General features: G+C 43.4%; 1 protein-coding gene across 1 annotated transcript in view; it reads right to left on the reverse strand.

Moving 5' to 3' along the window:
- CCDC93 (coiled-coil domain containing 93) overlaps positions 1 to 23398 on the reverse strand; it is an 88803-nt gene that overhangs the window by 24018 nt on the left and 41387 nt on the right. The window contains exons 12-16 of the mRNA XM_032411886.1: positions 8701 to 8817; positions 5793 to 5855; positions 2176 to 2249; positions 898 to 979; positions 327 to 398 (exon numbers count right to left, since the gene is read on the reverse strand). Coding sequence (XP_032267777.1) covers positions 327 to 398; positions 898 to 979; positions 2176 to 2249; positions 5793 to 5855; positions 8701 to 8817 — 408 coding nt within the window. The remainder of the gene's footprint in view (positions 1 to 326; positions 399 to 897; positions 980 to 2175; positions 2250 to 5792; positions 5856 to 8700; positions 8818 to 23398) is intronic.

The raw sequence follows: 23398 nt of genomic DNA on the forward strand, positions 1-23398 counted from the left end.
TGGGAAAGAGAGCTCAGAGTTCCTAGAAATACCCCTTCCCTAAATGGAGAGAGAGGCCAGACTTGTCATTTGGTTATTCCCGTCTGGGGTGGCTGCTTGGTGCACACCCACTGCTGCCTTTTACCCACCAGCGGAAGAATAAGGGAAGGCATGGAAATCTAAGAAAATCCTGTGCTGAAAACAGTTGGGAAGTGTGTGTTCAGAGGACCAGGTTATGGGAAACTGGCCGGTCCTTCTTAGCATCAGACTCTGCTGCAGTCCCCCAGAAATCCTTCCACTGAGAAGTCACAACAGCACCTAACAGGTCCTTTGGAGCCTGTATTTACCTTCTCCTCTCCGCCTGGCACTCTTTCGGCTTTCAGGTTTTCAATTTCCTGCTGCAGCCGTGTCATCTCCTCCTTTAAAAGTGAAACAAACATTTACAAAACTCAGACAAGCTAGGAAATGGACTTGTGCACGCACCGCCCCTCTGCTGGACCGCCTGGAGCTAGGGCTTATCACACGACACACAACCTACTTTTACAGGACAGCCCTGGGTTCACATGATGTTATTTTTTCACACTTTCTAAGACTTTATAATATATATATATATACACACACACACACACACACACACACACACACACACACATACATGTTTGTAAATTAGTGTTTGTTAGACTGTGCTCTCAATTTGGGGTTTGGCACACCCAGTTACTAATCTCACTCCCTTCCGGCACCCCTGGGGGGGCACCCACGGTAGCACCCTATTCATCTTACACAACTGACAGAACTGCTCCAGGATTCTACTTCTCCGATGGCACCCGAGTAGGACGCCACAACAGGATAAGGGGACGTAAGGTGAGAGATTTCACAAGAGTCCTGGTTCAAGGTCTGCTGACATCAAGCAACACTTACTCGACAATGTGCTTTAAACTCTTGTTCCTGACTTTTCAGATTTTCATTCATGGCTACAAGTGCTCTCAAGTTCTGCAGGATACTGAAGAGAGAAGACCAAACAATGACATATGGAAAGCTGTTATGATTTTCTGAATCACAACTAAAACCAAGCCCCCAGCTAAAGAGGGATCCCTTTTTACTTTCCCTTGTCTCTCCCAAGACTGTCTAATGGGTTCTCCACAAATGATAATGACTACCATTTAACTGACATTATTACTCATTTATATACCCAAGTCCATCAGGCCCTGTCCAAACAGACATCACAGAACCCAGAATTAAAATGTCAACTTCAGAAACATCAATGAGTTTCAAGAGTCCTGGATCTCCTTGGTACCAATTACTCAACAGTCCTCAGAGCATAGACAGCATCATAAACTGTTTCTAATTTCCATGAAAAGGAAACAAATTGCTTAGGGTCATAAAAGAATTAATTGGAAAATAAAAACATCAAGTATCTAACAGGACTTTGCTCCATATCATGAAAGAAGGGTTTCTAATTATCAAGCTACGTAATCTGTGGGTACTTCTTTGCTAAAAATGTCCTTCAAATCTGGGGCTGCTCAATCTGTGCCTGAGGCTTTTTATCATTCAAATGAGTGACACCTAGGGAGCTTTGACCACCTCACTGATTTGGTGCTAAAAAGGTCAAACGTAAGTGTATCTTATATGTAATTTAAATTGTTAAAGACAATTAATTTAAAATGAAAAAAAAAGCCCAGCAGCTGTTTCTTAGTTAATAAATAAATAAATAAATAAATAAATAAATAAATAAAATAAACACCGCACCTTTAATCCCAAGGAGGTGGGGCTGAAATGTTAACAGTAAAAATTCTGGTAGCCAGGGTTGATGCCAAGGAGGAGGACTGGGTGGCTGGGGTATGGCGGGTGGGAGGAAGACTTTCACCACATGCCTTTTTGTTCTGTGAATGTATTTTTTGGTTCTTAAAAACAGAAAAATCAAAAAAAGCAAAAGCAAAAATGTGCTGCTTCTGCTCCCAAGGGGAATCAGGAGAACAAGGTGGCCAGCTCCGTGCAGCGGCGCCATATGTCAGCACGTGCCCGAGCGACGGGGAGTCGCCACATTCTGGATCGGGCGTGTGGAAGGAAATGACCTGTGTGGGGCTGGAGGCAATGATCCTGGGCTCCTTGGTTCTGTGCTCAAACAAAATAAACCACCAGACACTGGCAGACTTACTTTCTTCAAGGAGAAAATACACACAGGCTGAAACCTCTCACCTGGGATCTGCTTTGGATTCTATTTTCTCCAGGGCCGCTTGCTCTTTGTCCAGCTTCTCACTGTGATGCTTCAGCTGCGAGAGAGAAAGGAGGTGCTGCTGCTAGGGACTGGGGAGGACAGCAGAGTGAGTGCGTCCTCCCTCCCCAGGCTCACATCTGCGCCCCACTTCTGGCTGCTGGCCCAGCCCACCGGACCTGGCTGTACGCTGGAGAAAATAGGTGGACGAGAGAAACAGGATGGGGTGGGGAGGACGGCACGGAAAGGTCAACACCAGACCCTTTTGGTACAAGAAACCTTGGCAATAGCTCTAAGTCACAGCAGCAGATGGGTGGAAAGCCAAAAGTAGTGCCGGCAGCAGGTGCCTTTCGGCAGGTCAGTGGGAAGGGGGAAATAGGAAGAGGCTACGAGAGACAGACCTGGTTGAAATGCCACACTACCACGGTCATGGCTCTGAGCAGGGGTAGGTTAAATCCATCTTCTTGAATAGCTTCACTTTCTTCTTCTGAGTCAGACAGTGAGGATTTAAAAATAGAAATTTTAAAGAAACTCAGATTTCTATTTATAAGGTGTACAGTTATATCACAGAATGTTAAGCTGCTAAAAAAAAGTAAGAATAAAGCAGCTCTTTTATGATGATTTATCTTTAGGATCTACTGTTAGCTGGAAGAAAACAATGTACAAAACATCAATGCCATGTCTTTCCAGTGTGTATAAGGGAATGTATACCCTGAATGTATACATGTATAAAAGGATATACATGTTACTTGTATATGCATGAAATATTTCTGAAAAGATTCATAAGAGACTAGTTACCCTCGGGTAACTATATGGTTGGGTTACAGCGGTACAACCTTCGTACTTTTTGAATTTTGAACTGTGTGAATTGTGTTACCCACTCAAAAAAAACCCAAAAAACCAAAAAACAAGTTAAAAAAAGTTCCAAGGGTACTAGCTGAAAACAGAAGAGCACAAGTTGCAATCAGCCCTTCTTGCCTCAAGTCCTAAAAAACCCAATTAGGCTCAACTACGGGAGCAGGTACCTCAGGACCAAGAAGATGGCCAACAGAGAGGCAGGGCTGAGGATGCCTGTGATGTGGGATCAGCAGACACAGGAAGGATGGTCTGCAGGGCTGGGATCACAGTGGGAGAGCCAGCTGGGCTAAGCAGTGAAGCCTGGCTCCCCTAACCTTGAGCTGGAGCTCAAGTCCCAGAGGCAGGCAGGCTCCCAGAATCAGCAAGACCCAGTTGAAAGGCAGAGTGCCCAGGTGCCAAATACCACTTACTACTGGCTGATCTCACCCAACAGTAGAACCCACCCTTCCAGAATAATCACACGAAGCAGGCTGCAGACAATGGAGACAGAATCCACACAGCTGGTAACGGCAAGTTTCAGAATCAAAGCTAAGCATACCACCAAGAACTATCAAACATGTGAAGGAAGATAAAACCACAAATGAGAAAGATAAAACCAAACAAATGAATTTTGATCAGAAGAAAGTTTATAGATCAAGAAAAACCTTAGACACAATTAATGCCCTTAGAGAAATGGGAGAGAATACTGCATATGCTACAAAGAATCAACCTCACACACAGGAAATTAAAGTCCTGATTGCCGAAATTAAAAAGTGGACAGGCTAGATGCGGGTGGCCCACCGCTGCAGGGGCGTGCAGCCTCCCCATGGGTGTCACGTGCTGCCATCTGTCCTTGACCTTCCCTGCCCTGCTCGACTTTACCCAATCTGCCAGAAAGACAGGTCTTCCCTGTTTTTGGGGGCTGCCAGGTTACCCTGGGAGGGCAGGTATCACTGAGAAGGTGAAACCAGGGCACATGGAGGGTAAAGGGGTCAGAGTGCTTGTGTTGGCCAATCCTTGAATGGAACAGATAAGGAGGCTGAGACCTTATAAGTAATGAAGTTCATTACTTATTCAGGGGTCTGGTCTTCAGTATTCTGAGCAGTCAGGCTTCTTCAGAAGTTGCTGAGTGCCAGGTTTGGTGCAGATCCCATTTTCCTAGACGGGACTTAGTGTGACTGCCCTACTATCCAAAGTGAGCCCTCAGACAGGTCTTTGGGGCCACACAGACAGTGCTGGAGTTCTGGAAGCCTCTGCACGGCTTCAGTGCCCCATCTGCAGAACAGGGATGGTAACAGCATTGCTAGCGTGGTCACGGAGAGTCAGGGGACTAGTACAAGGGAGGTGCCCAGAGCACACCCAGCACACACTGATGTTGGCTGTTATGATTATCTGAGGATAAGAAGACCACCCTCTATTATTGACTTAAATCACACTCCCTACCCTTCTAGCACATGAAAGTAGCTCAACAAATACCCGATTTAGTACAAAGAAAACGACTTCAGAGCCACTTAGGATTTGTATCAAGATGCTTTGCCTTTAATCTCGCCCAGATGGTTATACAAAAACTGATCCATGACTTGGCAAACTTCATGCCAGGGACTCTGTGGCATTAACATTTAGATAGCGGCAGGGTTCCACCCCAGGAGTCTGCCATCCAGCCCATAGGAATGCAGTCACTGAGCAGCGTAAAGAGAGCTCATCTGTCCAAATGCAACACAGGCATCTTTGGAAAGAATGAAAAAAAAAATTCATTCTAACTCTCATTCTTTGGCCTGCCCTTTTCAAACATTCCGACAATCACTGAAGAGACAAGCCCAGGTCAGAATTACAAAGTTTTGTCAGCATGACAGCAAGGCAGTGCCACATATGGCTACAGAAACAAGAATTTTAAGTGGGCAAATTTCATGTGAAATTTAAAGAAAAGGGAGGGGGGTTGCCTTAGTCTCAGAGAGGTCTCTGAGGATCAGTTCTGCTTCCACATGGTTCGGAAAGCACTGGGCAGGGCCCCCTGCATGTGGCCCTTGTAGAGTACAGCTAGAGCTCGAGCACAATCAAAATCACAACGAGGAGAGACCATCAGATCCAGATGAGGACAGCTTTCTATGGAAACGTGAGGGACAGAGATATTGAAACTCCCCTCATGACAGAGCGGGCATCAGAAGCGTTTGTTTTCCTGGCCCAGTTGCCTAGGCAATGAGAAGTGGGAGGTAAACAACACTATGGCTAATGGGAGATGGCACACTCGAAACCCAGATCATGTGGTTTGAAATACACCCATCGCCCTCCCCCTCCTCCTGAGACCCTGTCCCGCATCCCGCCTAGAAGAAAACCGGCAATTCTGAACAACGAATTACAGCCCTCTGCAGTTCTCTCATCTTATCAAAAGAAACCCTCTCAGTCTTTAGGAATTCAGGATTTCGAAGCTATTCTACAGCCTGCGGCTTGTGGAGGTTGTAGCGGAGTGGGGGCCACTTACCGTGAGGGGCCCTTCAAGTTCTGTGAGGCCCGTGCCCTGCCCGTCACCCTGGCCTTCGGCAGGAAGCCCTTCCCGATCCTCAGGGCCCACGACAATGTCTCCTGCCAAGATGGCTGAGGCTTTAGAACGTGGCAGCATGGGTAACCTGAGGGCAGGGGTCATGCACTACCATGTGCTTGTCCTCTGTCCCGAGATGGCCCCGAGCCCTGAGACCCCACACAGACTGACGATACAGGGCATTCCATTAGTGGTGCAGGTCAAAAGCGGTTCTGAAAATCTCCTCACCTCTGTCAGCGTTTGCTTTGTTTCATCGTATCTGGCTTGTAGGCTGGTATGACTTGCCTGCAGCTGTGAAAGAAAGAGAAAAGATACCTGCTCTCATTCAGTCCTCACAACAGAGCACAGGTGTGGGTGGGATCTCCGTCTCACAGATGGGAAAAAATGGAAATTCAACAGAGATTTAAACTGAGTGAATGTGGGAATTTCAGAAATGGTTGCCAACAACAAATGAAGAAAAAATTCATATAATTAGCACCAACCACACATCAGGTGACAAACCAGATATTCTGCATAAATCCTATCATTGAATCCTTACATTCAATGGAAGAAGACATTTTTCTTATTCTACAGATGAGGAAACAAAGAGTTACTGGCCAAAATTTTCACGGCTGCTAACTGATAAAGCCAGGATTCAAATCCAGGTCTGACTTTTCTGTATGGCTACAATCAGTTCACTTAACCACTGTGCCCATTCCCAGAATACAGACTGCATTTCACAACTCAGAATTCTAGCACAGATTATGACTGACTGGCAAACAATCTGAGATAGAAGAACGAATTCAGGATTCAACATGAAGAGACAGAAAATGAAATACCTTTCCTGTTCAAAGTTACATGATTGTAAACTTACATCAGGAAAATGTCATTTCTCTTTTCCTCCCTAAAAGGTATATCCTCGTGCTGTCTGTGAACTTTTAGAAATCTGAAAACATTCATCGAAAGCTCAAAGGGTTTGTACAATTCCACTTTTGAAAAGGGAAAGCGGCAGAAAATGACATCAGACTCTGGTGGTTACCCGCATACAAATTAGCAATGAGAAATTTTATCCTGTATCTCAATAATTGCTTCAAAATAACTTGCCCCATCCTTGAACATGTAAGCAACCCATTAAGAATTATGTCGCCTTCAGAAATCACTACTCCTAAATCATGCTTCTAGTCTTCATGACTGATGAATGGTTACCTTTCCAACAAGGCCTCTCAAGAAGCCAACTCAAGCAGAGAGCAAGAGTGATAAAGGAGGGAAGCAGGTGGGCTCTGGCTTTTCCCTTTTGAAAGGAAGCCATCTGTGCAATGACAACTTTCATTGACATGTTGTGTAACCAGGAGAGAGTATTTCTCGAGAGTTTGTTTTTCTCTTGAAATACTAATGACTGAACTCTTTTTTGAAGCCCTTTTGTGGCTCCAGGAAGGGGTCCTAGCATTCCCCAGCCTTCCTGTCCACCTCTCACCCATGCACCCACCCAGTCCCCCCTCTGACATTTACCCAATGCTCTGCTCACATGAGGTGTGTGGGAGGAGGTGATGAACATGACACAGTCCTTGCCCACAAGGATCTGGACCAGTGAACTGGGGATCAGAGTATGAGAATAGCTGGGGCACAGCCAGGCCCAGGGGAGGCCCAAAGAGAGTCTGGCTCATCAGGGCGTCTAAGGAAGGCTTCACAACAAAGACTCACGCGAGCTGGATCTTGGCAGGAATGTAGCTTGCTAAGAAGGGAAGACTCATCTCTTCCCTTTGATTAATTTAACTAATAAGAGCTCTCTTCAGCTGCTCATCTGACCATCTTTTCTCAAACAGGGGATGTCCCAGGAGCTTAGCCTACTTTTCATCTTGCTAGAATCCTTCATGATTGTCCTACCCTCATTTTCTTCTTCATCATTAACCCCTAGACTCACCCCCAAATTCAGCAGCGGGTTACCACCCCCTTTCTGGATTCCTCTTTCCTTCCTCAATCTCAGGTTTCTGCTCAGCTACCTACTAGCTGCGTTCCAGTTCTATGCCTCTGTAGTGCATTCCCCTGTCGGACCATGAGATGCTCTTTACTCCTTCTCTTGCTTTGCCCCTCCTTCCATTTCTCTGTTGGGCTAGGACTCTCCCCACGGTTGTCACCAAGGCCACGAGTGCATCCTGCTCGCTTTCCACCTGCATGATCTTGGAACAGGAGTTCTTGGATTTAAAGAGTTTGGATTCTCTCATATACTGTTGGTAGACATAAAAACTGGTAAAATGATTGGTGAATAATTTGATGGTTTCGAGCAAAATAGAAAATGCCTGTATTTTTGACCCAGCAATTCCACTTTCTAAAATCAATCTTACACAAATACTTACATATTTGCACAAAGATGACTGTACAAAGATGTTCATGGTAGCATAAATTTGCAATTGGGGGGGAACCCTGAAACAACCTACATACCCATGAACAGGGGACAGGTACAGTAAATTACAGTACGTATACACTATGTTGCACTATGAAGTCAATTCGAAACAATGAGGTAGATCTTTATATTCAAAATTTGGGCTTTACCATTAGTAAGCTGTGTGATCACAGGTAAAACGACTTCACTTCTCTGTTTCTAAGTTTCCTTATTCATAAAATGAGGATAAGAGTAGTATCTCCTCAACAAGGATGTTGTGTGAAAAGAATGAGTTAGTTCTTCATTCATCTCCACAGCCTAGTTTTATGCCTAGCACAGAGTAGCGCTCAGTGAACATTTGTCAATCAATAAATGCTATTCTTAAGTCTTGTGATCTTCTAGAACAAGGCTGGCAAATTTTTTCAGTTTGGGCCAGGTGGTAAATATTTTAAGCTTTGTGAGCCACATTTGGAAAGGGCCAAGTAGTCAATATTTTAGGCTTTCTGGGCCATGTGGTCTCTGCTGCAACTACTTAGTTCTGCCCCTGGAGCTTGAAAGCGGCCACAGAAAGTACGTAAACAAATAGATGTCCATGTATTCCAATAAAACCTTACTTACAAAAACGGGTGGCAGCTGGATTGGCCCAAGGGCTGTACTATGCTAATCCCTGTTTTAGAACCTCCATTCTAACACAAACATCTTCACTCCTTCCCCAGTTTCTCCCTTCTTGAAGAAAAATTTCATATTACTTGAATGAAATTATAAAAAGAAAACAACCTCTTCCAGATGTTTGGTCTTCTGCAGAATCTGCTTGTTCAAGGAGATGACTTTTCGACGATGAAGTTGGGAGGTTCCTAATTTTTCTGGACTTTCTTCAGCTGACAGCTCAGACTGCTGTGGGAAACAGGGAGGGCAAGCCCAAAGGATTTAGTAAGACTACCTCAGTGTACAAAAGACAGACCCATCCCTGCTCACCCTGGGGCAGAGCACTACTCGGCAGCCTGTCAAAACCAAGCCAGCGTGGCCATGGGGTCCTATGCAAATCCCAAGTCCAGAGAAGAAGATTCTGACACAATGATCAAGATCCTTACCAAGGGAATCTGCATTCCTGGCAGAGGGATCAGCATGTGCAGAAGCACAGGAATATGTAACTGTGGTTATGCTGGTATCATATAGGCAACAGGCACCATCAAAGGAAGAACATGGTCATATCAATATCTTTGTAAGACTGCTCTGGAGTTATCAAGAATGATGAAATGATTCACTTTCACTGAAGTATTGTAAATATACGGTCAAAAAGTTTAACCGTTTGGAAGCATTTATCATGAAAAGCAACAGCCTATTAACTTATTTCCCCCCATCCATGGGTCCATTCCCTTTTAACCAGTTCTTGTTTCTACTCTTGGTGTTCACAGAGGATAGATCTGAGAGGGATAGAAGTTGCTGACGGGGCAGTAGGAGATTCCTGAAACTGAATGTGAGGAGGGGAGGGAGAAAAAGGGTTGAGCAGGCAGCAGAGACCTGTCAGGCCTCGAAGTGAGTCAGGGAGAGATTTCTGGGTGAATGCAGCAACAGCACTGAGAAACCACACAGAGGAGGAGGTAGCTTGTTAAGGACACAGAACACAAACATCAGCCTCAGGACAAACAAAAGGTCAATCTTACTGTTTTTTGTTTTTTGTTTTTTAATTTTTGTTTTTTGTATTTGACAGAGAGAGAGAGAGAGAGCACAGGCAGGGGGAGCAGGCAGAGGGAGAGGGAGAGGCAGGCTCCCTGCTCAGCAGGGAGCCTGATGTGGGGCTCGATCCCAGGACCCTGGGATCATGACCTGAGCCGAAGGCAGTCGCTTAACCACTGAGCCATCCAGGCACACTTATTGTTAATAGGAGTCCTTCTAATACTTCTTAGATGATCATAAAAGAGCGTAGATGAGCTTTATTAAACAAATGCCTATTTCCACCACATTTCCTTTTTGACTGGAAGTATCCCAGTACCAAACTAAGTACTGACTTTAAGCCCAAGTGCAACACAACTATTTGGGTATTCAATTTTTCCTGCATGTTTTAGCAGTGATCATAAGCTTGAAAGTCTGGAAGATCTGCCCATGGGGAAAAGAGATGGGAAACTGAAGAGGAGGAGAAATTGGATGGAATAGTCACCATTTATTTTGGTTAAGGATTTCCCTGAATAATTCAGCAGTACTACTAACAGATGATGAGTTTTTGCTGCTTAATGGCTCCGGGGGTGGGGAACAACCAGCAGGATATGGCTGCACAAAACAGTAAGGAATATGGCTTTCCATCTCCTGCACTGGTGGGCCATCAAGGAAATAGAAAAACTAAGCATTTGGTATTGCTACATATCTAGCCTTGAAACCCGGGACTGCAGAAACTGTCAACTAACACACTCCAGCTTATCTGAATCTCTGGGAATTGGAGTTAACTTTTAAAAATACATTTGGTCATATCAAGATATTCACAACCTGTAGTCTAGGGAGGGAGAATTGTTTCTGAAAATGATTTGAGTATAAAAAAAGAGGGTGCAGGAAGGACCACTCCCTCTCAATTTCCAAATCACTTGTCAGAAACAGAATTATAATGAGCTAATTATATCTCCTTTACTTTGACGGTGTCACCCTGAACTATGCTATTAATTTGGCCACTTTTGTCTGCTATATATTTAATAGCTTTTTCTTATAGTTCATTTTCAGATTTGGGTTTTAACATCCAACTCAGATTCCTGGACACTGATTTCCTACATGTCTCTGGCATATCCTCAGAGCATTTCACTTAACTCGGAGAATTACATAAGCCTTCTAGCTCATGATTTATTGACATTTGAAATAGAACTAATTCCCTGTTCATTGGAACTACCCCACACGTTATATCCCTATGTTTGATGTCAGGATTATCTTGAATATCCTGACCTCCTCCAACTTGCCTGTGTGGCTCTGGACCAGATAGAGCTGTGGGCTGGCAGGCTCCAGGGGATCAGTGTTTTGCTTACCCCCCAGACTTCCTCCAGTCTTTGGGGGCAAGCACATACTCATTCAGTGCTGTTCTGCACCTCTGGCCTGGCTTGGATGGTGTCTCCAAGTTTTAGAAGGTTTGCTGATGAACTGCTTTTATGGCCAAGGTCCTAAGACCATGAAAAGTGTATTTCCTACCGAGCTTCTTTACCTACCTGGCATACATACAACTTTGTTTTAAAATCAAGGCCTCTGACTTCACTTCTAAGAATGCTTCTTACAGGAAAACCAATAGCTATCTTGCTATCTGGAAAGCAGGTTTCCAGGCTAGTTGGTTATCTCTCTCTTTCTCTTTTTCTCTCTCTTTTACTATCTATCTAGATTTAATTTTTAGCCACATGGTCCCTCAAGACCCTCACAGGGGTCTCTGGGGTCAAAATCTTTTTCATAATACTAAAATGTCATTTTTTTCATTCTTTTTTTTTTTTTTTTAAAGATTTTATTTATTTATTTGACAGAGAGAGACAAAATGAGAGAAGGAACACAAGCAGGGGGAGTGGGAGGGGGAGAAGCAGGCTTCCCGCTGAGCAGGATGCCCAGTGTGGGGCTCGATCCCAGGACCGTGGGATCATGACCTGAGCTGAAGGCAGACGCTTAACGACTGAGCCACCCAGGCGCCCCCATTTTTTTCATTCTTATTCTCTCATGATTATACAGTGAGGTTTTCCAGATGTTACATGTCATGTGATAATATCATTGCTTTGATGTTAATATATAAAGCATTTATTATTGCTCTTTGTAAATGAATTAATATGTAAGCTACTGAGACCTCAGTAGTCTTGAAGAGTTCTTAAAGGGTCCTGAAACTGAAAATTTTGAGAACCACTACTTTAATCTAAGGGGCCTGGCTCACTAGAGAATCATGTATTGGTCCCAACCATTGATTAGGGCAGCCTTATTAGGAAGGAACTCCAATCAGTGGAGTGGGCCCACCCACCACTTATCTAACATTGAGAGAGGAAAGTTCTTTCACTAGACAGGTGATTCAGAGAACCATACACATAGAGAGAAAATACTTACAGTGCACAGAAAGAACCTTGAAGTCACTCTACAAACTTACTATATCTGTTATGATATGCTCTAAGCAGACATGGGCTTTCAAAATCCTTTCTCTTACTGATAGATAGCAATTCTCATTGCTAAGTGCAGTCCCTTAAATTTGAATCTGCAAAGCATTAATACACGATAATATCAGAACACTAAATGCCATTTCCATATCTGACATTTCTCTAGCCCAATTAAAATGAATAATATGCACATAAACAGGCCCATAGTTCATATGAATTTGTAGGTTCCTCTGTTTGCCTTTGAGTCTAGAGATGGTGCTATGCAAAGTGCTTTGTTTAATGGGAAGTTATTTTTGTGCAGATATAATAATTATGCTAGAGCTGAATTGAAGAGTCTTAACCTAGGAAATGGAAAGCTGATAGCTCTATTTTTCAAACATACTTTTTGTTAAGCAATCTAGAGACTGATAAGGGCAGAAACAGGTCTTTTAGAGCAGACTGATGAAGGCAAAAACAGGTTTTTAGAGCATCTGGCATCCTGGTCACTGACAGTCACAGTGAGAAGGAAATTAAAGATGACGAAGTTGATCTGGAAGGATGAGACAAGGCTGGACAGATGGAGAACAGGAGAGGAAACTTTAAAGTAAATCCTTGACAGAAAAAATTTAAATCCTTGGGGCATCTTAACAGATTTCTACATGAAAAGTGCAATATCTCTCCACGAATGCCAATCATTCACAAATAATTCCATTTGTGTTTACACTGGAGGGAGGGCTAAAGAACCAATCTAATTTTGTTCAACAATTTCAGATTAAGAACGTGCTTTCAAAACCGCAGTGTGGATTAAGACGACTTCTAGTGCAGATTCAATGTTTCCTAACAATTGACAGATATTCACAACTTCCACTGTTAGGGGAACCAGATTTAAATGTCATTCGATAATATTAGTCTTGTTCAAAATAGTAAATTCCTAAGAGAAACAAAAAATGATTACTTTAGCTAGAACTATATACTTTTATAATGAAAGAGACCCCAAAGGTTATCTACATATCAACCTTCTTCCTAAAATAGGAATCTCTCCTGTATTACCTCCCTCCCTGTACTAAAATACCATCCCTAAGCTGTCAGTAAGAAAGATCCCTATCTCATGATATAGTTCTCTGTCCCGAACAGATGGACTTCAGTTTCTGGCACCCTGATAAACCCTTCTATTGAAAGCAAATAAACAGATGATATAAAATATTTTTATTTATTAATTATTTAGTGTGTGCATACACACAGGAGGTGGGGGGGGGCGGGAGAGAGACAGAATCCCAAGCAGACTCCCTGCTGAGTGCGGAGCCCAACATGGGGCTCAAGCTTAGGACCTTGAGTTCATGACCTGAGCTGAAATCATGAGTCAGATGCTTAACCAAGTGAGGCACCCAAACACCCCAGAATATTTTTTTTTTTAAATATTTTACAAAACCTATGAGCTAGCAAGAATGTAAGAAAACCTGCAAGGCCAAAGAGTTAGTGAAAGCAGAGCTCCAGGAAGGTATATATAACCACTGAGGTTGGCTTTTCTCTTGAAAGTACTTGCCAATGCCAGGTGATCTCAAGTGTTGATTTTTATCATTCAATAACCGCTTTGCATAAACAAGTGAAAGAAGAAAAAAAATCTGCAGTGAGAATTTGTAACAGATTGGTCCAGTTCTGTAATTTAAATGCACACACTACGTGGATGGTCCAAAAAACCCACAAGTCAAGACATGTATATGATGGACTTGGGCTGGGGTGTCTCCAGATGCTTGCCAGAAGTAAAAGCAAATCCCCTCTGGAAGAACAGAGATTCAGTTCTAGGCTTCAAAGAATTTCTATTGGTAAATTTCCAGGGCATACGAACTCACAATCAAAATTCAAAAGCATGTACAAAGTATGAGCAAAAAGCCAGCAGAAACCGACAGAATCAGACCTGCAAAGACTCAAACACGTGGGGTGCCTGGGTGGCTCAGTTGGTTAAGCGACTGCCTTCGGCTCAGGTCATGATCCTGGAGTCCTGGGATCGAGTCCCGCATCGGGCTCCCTGCTCAGCGGGGAGTCTGCTTCTCCCTCTCCTGCTCCCCGCTCTTGTGCTCTCTCTCTCTCTCACTCTCTCTCTCAAATAAATAAATAAAATCTTAAAAAAAAAAAAAGACTCAAACACGTACATGGCCATTCTTCCCTGAAGCAACAGAGATTGCTCTTTCACATAACAGATTTATCTAAAAGTATCCACAGCTCTTTCCTCTCCCCTTCCTATAAAACATGTCAGGACCCTTCCCCATCTTGGCTACTACCCTCTAGAAATACTCCAGCTGACAAGTGACCTTTTCAAGTACTCTTCACTGGAGTCTGAGCCCTGCAGATGGGATGGGACTATCACTCACCCTCTTTGCTTCCACTGACGAAACTGGATAAACATTCTTCAATATTCCTGACTCCCACTAATGAAATCCCATGAATCTCAAAGACCCATATTCATGTAACTGCTGAATCTAAGGCACAGCTGTGGGTTCCAAGGCAGGCAATATAGTATATCTGCCCAGAAAGCACTTAACATTTAGGAGGCATGAACAAAATCCAGAACTTCCCACTTTTATCTCCATGAACTACTGTCAGGTCGGATGGCAGGCTCACCAAATCCTGAATTGGTATGACGGATTTTTCTGAAATGAAATGAACAGTTCACATATACCTTCTTTAACAAATGAATTTGTTTGGGCTCATAATTTCAATCTAAGATATTTTTGAATGTTGATTCTTTTCTCCAGTATGCTAGTCACCTCTTCTTTTTTAGCTTTAAGTGATGTCCAAATCTGACAAAACTAATTCTATGCCTTTATCCAAATTGATAAAGACTCTGAAAGGTATAGGTTGTGCTATGCAGCTTGAGACAATCCTACCAGGTCGACAATTCATTAGCTGATACCATTGTTTTCTCTTTTTTTATTGTTACTGTGTATTGCATCAGTCCCTCAGATTTTAGGAAATCTTGGAATATTTTAGAAACCCCACATTTAGCATCATTCTCTCCAGATTTATAGGGTTCCTTAATCTCTAAATGCGGATTACAGTTTAAAATCTCTCTCTCCCACCTTCCTTTACTTCGCTCAATTAACCTTTACTCAGACCCTATCATGTGTGAGGCACAATGGTAGGTAGTGGGGACATAGAAAGAGACATAGACCTTACCCCTGGACCTCCACAGTCTAGTCAGGGAAAACCGACTCATTCACAAATAAAGGTGTTATCCTCCACATTCTCTCCAAGCCTAAATTGTGCCACAGAGGAAGAGAGAGTTTTGAAAGCTCTTCTTGTTCTGTCTTCTACCTCCCTCCCGTTTTTCTTCTCTTCAACAAATGTTCATGAAAACCCTATTATGTTGGGCACTGGGTATATACAATGATCCCAGCCCTCATTTACAGCAAACATCCTAGTCCTGGGAGACAGGTAGAGACAAATGATAACAGCGCATTGTTAGCAGTGCTTGGAAGGAGACTGCCAGGAGTGGAGCCACACAACATCACGGAAGAGCCCATCTTAGGAAGGAAAGTCACCCTTCATGGCCACTGGGTGCTTGCAGACACTTGTCGGCCTCTACTGAGCACTTGTTATGCGTTAGGCAACAGAGATACAGAGATGAAAGATGAAATCTTGGCCCTCTGGAAGTTTACAGACTTAGGGTGTGACTTGTCTAACACTCGTGACCTTGTGTGAAGAAATGCAGTCCAGAAGGAAGGAGTATAAAAATCAACCCCTGGAAAAAAAAAACAACAACCCTTTTTTCTGTCTGTGGTCACAGCAGGAGGTTCCTAAGAAGATAACTTCTCCCTTGCCCCATATTTCTTCTCTAGCTCACATGCTAATGCTGCTGGAAAAAATGGTAAAAATGCTTTTCTGTGGTGGGGCTGGCTGATGGGGTTAGAAACATTTTGTATCCAAGCTGACTAGAAACCACACTGGTTCTGACTCAGGCCTGATTCTTATAACAAAGTAGTCAGGGTCTCCCAGCTCCTAAGGTTCCCAAGATCTGCTAATCTTGGCAAGGTCCCTGGGGATCAGTAACTTTCCTCAGTCCCCAGCCCCCCTTAAACTATCCCTTTCCATTTCACCTCAACTGGGTATAGTTTTAAAAAGTCATTCATTGGGGCGCCTGGGTGGCTCAGTTGTTAAGCGTCTGCCTTCGCTTCAGGTCATGGTCCCAGGGTCCTGGGATAGAGCCCCATATCAGGCTCCCTGCTCCGCGAGAAGCCTGCTTGTCCCTCTCCCACTCCCCCTGCTTGTGTTCCCTCTCTCACTGTGTCTCTCTCTGTCAAATAAATAAATAAAATCTTAAAAAAAAAAAAAGTCATTCATTCTGCCTGTTTATTCCTGGGACAAAAAGTTCAATATCCACTCTACCAACCAGTTGGCTTTGGGCACATACTGACATTTCAAATGGCAACACAAACCAAATAGCAACTGGCATCCCTTTGAGATCACACAGGTTAAATTATTCTGTAATTTCTCTTTTTACAGGCTGACTGACCGCTAACTAGGAGCTCCTGGAGGCAGCATCCTCGTCTTCCTCGTACCTCTGCCCTGCCCCCCACACCTGACACTGTCTGGGACGCAGTGTGCGCATAACAGGTGTTTGCTGCAGGAGGAAATCATCCCATCTCAGGGTTCAGTTCTGTCAGTCCTCTGGCAGAAAAGAAGTCAAGTCAAAGACTGAAAATATCTCTAAAATGATATCAATTTTCTTTGTAACCGTTTGAAAAAGCTAACTGGAATCGCCCCACCTGGAAATACAAAACCAGGGTAGAGAAACAACAACACAAAGGCAGTTACCTCAAGAGGATGGATGACATATTAACAACTAACTCTTCTGGGTTAATCCCATCTGATTTAGACAAATTCCCCGAGGAGGCGCCAGCCGCAGCGTGTGCCTAGCATCACTTGGTTTCTAACAGTTCCTACAGGGGTCCACTATCACCCATTCGTTCTTACTCCAGACCGGCTGCCAATCAAGAGGCTGGCGGCCGCCTGGCCTAAACAATTGGTCCCCGGAGGAATATGTGACCTAAGCCATGGCAAACAGAGATTGTCCTTAGGACTTTACGCACAGAAGTGGGGAGGGTGCTAGAAGACTGACAGTCCGTGGTGAAGCTGCCAGGTGGCAACAGAGGAGAGAAACGAAGTGAAGCAAGGGCAGAGAGATGACAGACACAAGCCTGCTGGAGTCCCTGGGACCCCTGCATTCACAGACATCCCAGTTATGACAGCTGATAAACGTTCCCTTTTTGCTTATACCATTCTGGGCAGCTTCTATCACTTGCAAACAAAAGGCTCCTACACAGCATACTGTCCAGGTGAGCGAGTGCAGAACTTAAGAGGCAGCTTTCTTTGCTGGTTTTGCATCATAGTGGAATATAAATTATCACAGAAGAGAGGGACAAAGTCTAGCCAAACGTGGTTGTCTGCATTCTCTAGAGGAGACTTTCTTTCCTTCGTGCTTTTATATGTGCAGCCCTGACCATACCCTGGCTATGACCTCTTTTCGGCTATACCCAGCTCTAATTAGATAAAAGATAAAAAGAAAGATAGCTCCTGAAAGATAAAATTTCAAGACAGCCTGGGCTTCCGATTAACTGCCAGAGAATGGTCCTCAGAATCAAAAGTTCAGAAGCAACGGTGCCAGAATTTCTTAATTGCCGGAAAGGAACATTTCCGAAACCTATTAAGAAAAAGAATACCTTCCACAAATAAGTCCTTTGATGGCTGTAAATTTATCAAGAAGTTGACAGTCTTCTGGCCAGGATGTTACAATCTAGAGGGTTGTAGGAGATTATTTTCCAGTGATATGAAAAATCACATATGCACACACCCCACACAGAAACTTCCACAGCTTTTAGCAGCATAGATGTGATTGTGTGTGAGTGCCTGGGCCACACCATTTTCATTTTACGTATTTCTGTGGCTAGTTCCCAACATGACCTGGCCTCTTCTCTCTACTTAGCCCAAGGTAGGCAGCTGGATGGTGAAAGAATCTAATGAGGCTTTTTCACTGCAAGCCTGGAAGACAGACATGAAGGATGACGGCAAAGGAGGCCTTCCCTGCTTTCCCCTGTAGACGCTCTACCTTGCCAAGGAGACAGGTTTCAAAGTCAGACAGTCCTGTATGTGAACCTGGAACTTCTTAGCTACATGATACTGGACAAGTTACTGAACCCTTTAGTATCTTCATCTGCAAAATGGGTATAATATCACATACTTACATACTGAGCACCAACATTACCAGGTCCTTGGCAAGGCTCCGAGGTTACAGAGAGGAGTAAAACATGGTCCACATACACATAAACAGAGAGTTTCAGCTGCACATGAGTAAGTATAATGATGAAGGAAGGCAGAAGATTATATGCAAGGAGGCAGCCCCCTGCTCTGAGAATTAATGAGGTGATGGTATACAAGGCACCGAGCACAGAGAAGGCACACAGGATAGACTCTTCTGATTCCCCAAGGCACATGTGTGCTTCTAGATTTACAAAATGTTCTAAGATTCTGTCTCAGGGAGATGCTGACCAAGGAATGATTTAGCTGGCTGTCAAGTATGAAAGTGGTTGAAATGGTACATGGTTGGTTAACATGTGGCATTAGGGATAGTCCCTACTTGCCCTTCTAGGGACCTGGCACCTTCCCTGGGTCAGCTTCCTTCCCTTTCTTCTGGCTCAAGCTAGTGGGGGATTCCAGAGCAGAAGTGGGTTTTGGACAGTCAGGCTTTTTAGTGCTTTGCAAATCACAGTCACAGACTCTCCTTCCCAATAAAAATGAATGCTAAGATGCAGTGAGCATATTAGACATCAACACGAAAAAGCACAGCGGTGTCTCATCTAGCACATTCTGGGAAGGGCATTACCCTTCGAAAAAAGGGGAGATGGTGCTCCTTAGCTGAGAGCCTACATGAACTCATGAATTATATATCTGGGAGCTTCTTCACATTCCTCTTCCCTGCTGCTTTACAGGAACCATATTAAATTGAGTTACATATCTCAGAGGTTTGCTTTGAAACACATGGGCTACTTATCATGTTACACTATTATAAGAACTTGTGAACTTTACGAATCAAAGAGAAGCCTGCACATGTGTTTTACCACATTTTTATATCCCAATGCCTGTCAAGTTTCCAACTTGCACCAGGCCGGCTGTTCGATTCATTCCCTGGTCACAAAATCATTTTCACTCTTTCATCCTCCCAAAACTATCTTGTCCCTTTCCTTTTCTTCACGAAGCAAAACTCCATCCTGTTCACAGCCTAATTTGGGTTTCTTTCAAGTGCCTCTGATGGCTTCCCTTTGGGGCATCCCTCAATACCATCCCCACTTCCAAGGGATTCATTACTGAAACCCTGAAGGGAGGGGCATGGATTTTAGATAAATTGCCAGTGCCTGGTATCAGCCCAATTCATGGCAGTAAGATTAGATATATATATATATATATATATATATATGTAATTTATTTATTTATTTGACAGAGAGAGACAGCGAGAGAGGGAACACAAGCAGGGGGAGTGGGAAAGGGAGAAGCAGGCTTCCCACGGAGCAGGGAGCCTGACGTGGGACTCAATCCCAGGACCCTGGGATCATGACCTGAGCTGAAGGCAGACGCTTAACAACTGAGCCACCCAGGCGCCCCTCATGGCAGTAAGATTAAAGTGAAAAACAAACACACTGTGGTGGACAACCCACGAAAGCCCTATCCTTCTGCCTCCTGGTGTTCAGGCCTTTGTGTAAGCCCCTCCCCTGAATGGGGGTGGGACCTGTGACTTGTTTCTAATCAACAGAAGACAGCAAAGTGATGGGATAGATGTGAGTGCATGTACATAGCTATTACAGATAAGTGTAATGTCTAGCCTATGAGGAGGTGCTCTCCCTTGCTGGCTTTGATGAAACAAGTAGCAATGCTGGGGAAGGCCACATGGCAAGGAACTGAGGGCAGCCTCCAGCTGGCAGCCAGCAAGAGCTGAGGACTTCAGCCAACAGGCTGAATGCTGCTAACAACCACATGAGCTTAGAAGTGGATCCTGCCCCAGTTGAGCCTCAGATGAGAAAGCAGCCCCGGGCAGCACCTTCATTGCAATCTTGTGAGAGTCCTAAACAAAGAATCCTGCTAATCTATGCTCAACTGCTGACCCACAGAGACTGTGAGATAATAAATGTGTGTTGTTTTAAGCTCTATGGGCTATGCAGCAATAGATAACTAATTATATGAACAAACAGAGAAAAAGTAAGGTATCCTCTGGCATCTGAAAGCCGACCTGGCATTCTCAGCAAGGCCTTGATGTTGCTGGGAGTTGCCCTGCACATACTTGGTCTTGGTGTTAAACACAGGTAATTCCAAAGAATGTCAACATCACACAAGGTCTTGAAGATGAAGGCAAAAACACGACCACTCTGTAATCATGTCTGAACATGGACAAAACCTAATCATTGCTCAAATCACAAAAATGGACCAAACATCCCCCTATACTGGCTAATATGAGTACACAGCTTTAACCCTGACTCATTACCCCATCTTTTTAATTTTTTTTTTCATTCCTCCATCTTATAAAATTTATTTAGACACTCATCTATAGAATTGCCCTTCCTTAAAACATCCAACACAGAGCAAAGCCCTACCTTCTTGGTCCTTCCCTCAAAACCCCTAAAACAAGCCCAAATCCCATAGTAAGTCTTTTCTAATGCCTCCTTACTGAGATGCCGTATGGCTCCCCACTGGTGCACAGTCTCCCCCACCAGCACCAACAATAAACCCTACTGTTCAACTACAGTTGTGTTCCTCATGGTCTCTGGTGGGAGGCCACTGATAAAACAAGAGCAAACAATAATGCAAACAACTGCAACAAAGCCAAACATAACGTCACCATGGAACTTGCATAAAATTAGAGGAGTGTAAACCAATAAAGTAAGAAACAGTCCATATACAGTTTAAATTAGATCAAAACCACAAAAATACAGTAAGCTATCTCCAAGTAAGTATAAAGAAATTATGAATAAATGGTATTAGGAGAGTGGACAGGAGGAGGAAAATTAGCACGGATCCCATTTTAGACTAAATAAAAGTGAACTCCACATAAGTTAAAGAATTAAACATAATCAGTAAAAGATGAACTGAAATGTAATGGATTACTTTACTAGATCCATGGAAAAATGATGACCCTGTCACCTGGAAACAATAACAAGAAGATCCACTGATTTAGGTACAAATTCCTTGTTTATAATGAAAAGCAATTCAAAAATAAAAGAACAGCCAAGAAATACTTCTGTGATGAAATACATAAATACAGAATACAGACTATATACAAATTTACAAGAAAAACATCACATATCCAAAAGATAAATGAGTACAGGGAATAACAGACAATTTACATAGTAGAAAATAGAGTAAACAAAACATGGAACCATGGTCCAACCTCTTGGGTTCAAAGAGGTGCCATTTTATGGTACTAAAGTAGCAAGTTAGACAAATGAACAAAGTTGGAAATGTTGGGCCATGGTGAAGCCCCTGTATGTTGTTACAACTTATTTGTAAAGCAACAAAGAGAGGTCATAACCCAACATCCAACTCCTAGGAAACCTTTTAGTAGAAACTATCTGCTCAGAGTTTACGACAGCGTTATCCACAATGGCAAACACAAACAAAAGTCGAACAACAGGGAAATGTTTGAGGAATTGGGCTGTATTAACACATGGATTATCCAATATTCAAATAACTGCAAAGGCCAGAAACACAGAAAATGTTTAGGATTTGAAATGACATAAAAAAAAATGCAGACTATAAAAAAGCAAATGAAAGCGACCATTAGCTGAATAGCTATCACGTGCCAGACACTGTTCGAGGCATTTAGTCACATTTTACTTAATCTTCACAACACCCTGACAGCAAAGTAATATTATCCCCATTTTATAGGGGGAGATAGGAGGACAAAGAGGGTTTAAATAAACTGGTCAAGGTCATACAGCTGGGAAGTAGAGGAGACAGATATGAACCAAGATATAACTTCAAATGCTGTCTTTTTAACTATATCACCCTACCTCTTTTAGATATACATGATGGCTGCAACTAGGAATGACCATGGATATGTGGGACAGACCCTGGGGGGTAATATGTAAGTGTGAGATGACTGTGATATGGGAATAGGATTAATAGGATTTAATTTTAAAAATCATTACCTTTAATGCTGTATGATCTACATACATAATGCAAACAACACAGACAGTCAAGCAGTGAACTCTGGACCTCTAATTCTTCATGAGAAGTTTAATTATATATGTCCTTAGAAAGAGACCTGTCCAAAACTACCTCTAATGTCACTCTCTTCTGGAAGAATGGAATGTGGGTAGAGAGTGCAGCCACTGGTGTTGCGTATAGATCACTGTACAAGGGTGAGGAGGGCAAAGGTCAGGGGATAAGAGAACCAGGAGACACGGACATGCAGAGCTGACTGGGGAAAGAGGTAAGCTTCAGGACTCCCAGGCAAGGAGAGGCATACTACCATCAAAGGAGGGTCAGCCTGCTTGCTTTCCCTCTTAAAATAATCTGAGCTCCTATCTGCCTGCAGTGGGAAGTATGAAGACAAAAGTCAGGGCCCCTGCAGTGAGTGCCCCATCTTCTAGTTGTCTTTTTTTAAAAACTGGATTCAGCAATGCTATGTGGCAACATAAGGGCAAATGTAGACTCATACTCTTGCCATCCACGTGTGTGCCGACCACAAATCAAGAAACTTTCTTCTTGGGGCAATGAATGAATCATTCTCCTCAACTACATTTTCAAGGCTTTTAAGTTGGTTTGTACTTTTAGGATTATCTAAGTCCTTTTCCGGTCAAATCTCTGAGGACATTTTGACCACAGTCACCTTTCCTGGGTGGCAAATTGAAACAGAGGACACTTTGGACTCTATGAAAGTTGGATTAGAAAACCCATAGTAAGAAGCACTGACTTGTGGGGGGGGGGGGCATAGGGGAAACACGAGAATCGCACCCCCAGACATTCTAAGCCATTTTACTCACTGTATTGCTCAAAGACCCCTCACTTGGTGGGAGGTGACCACCTGCTGTGTTTACAGTAGGTCATAACTCTCAGTTTCAGGAGACATCCCTTCCCCAAGTACATCATCTGTGCAAAATCACTTCAGAAGAATATTGCACGGAGGGTCGGAGCAGAACTAATTTGTGGTCAAGGTTCTGAGACAGGGAAAGCAAAGCTGGATGTTTCAACAGACATCAACGTTTTAGGGGGATGGATTGAGTATGGCTGGGAAAGGAAGGATGTGAAACAATGCCCTGTAAATCTGATTTTACTGATACTACATCTCAGCCGGACCAGAATCAGTTACGTGCAAAATGATTAATCACTGTCTCCCTGAAATAGTCAAGGTCCTGCTG

The sequence above is a fragment of the Phoca vitulina genome, unplaced genomic scaffold (assembly GCF_004348235.1).
Source record: "Phoca vitulina isolate PV1807 unplaced genomic scaffold, GSC_HSeal_1.0 scaffold1, whole genome shotgun sequence".
NCBI lineage: Eukaryota > Metazoa > Chordata > Mammalia > Carnivora > Phocidae > Phoca > Phoca vitulina.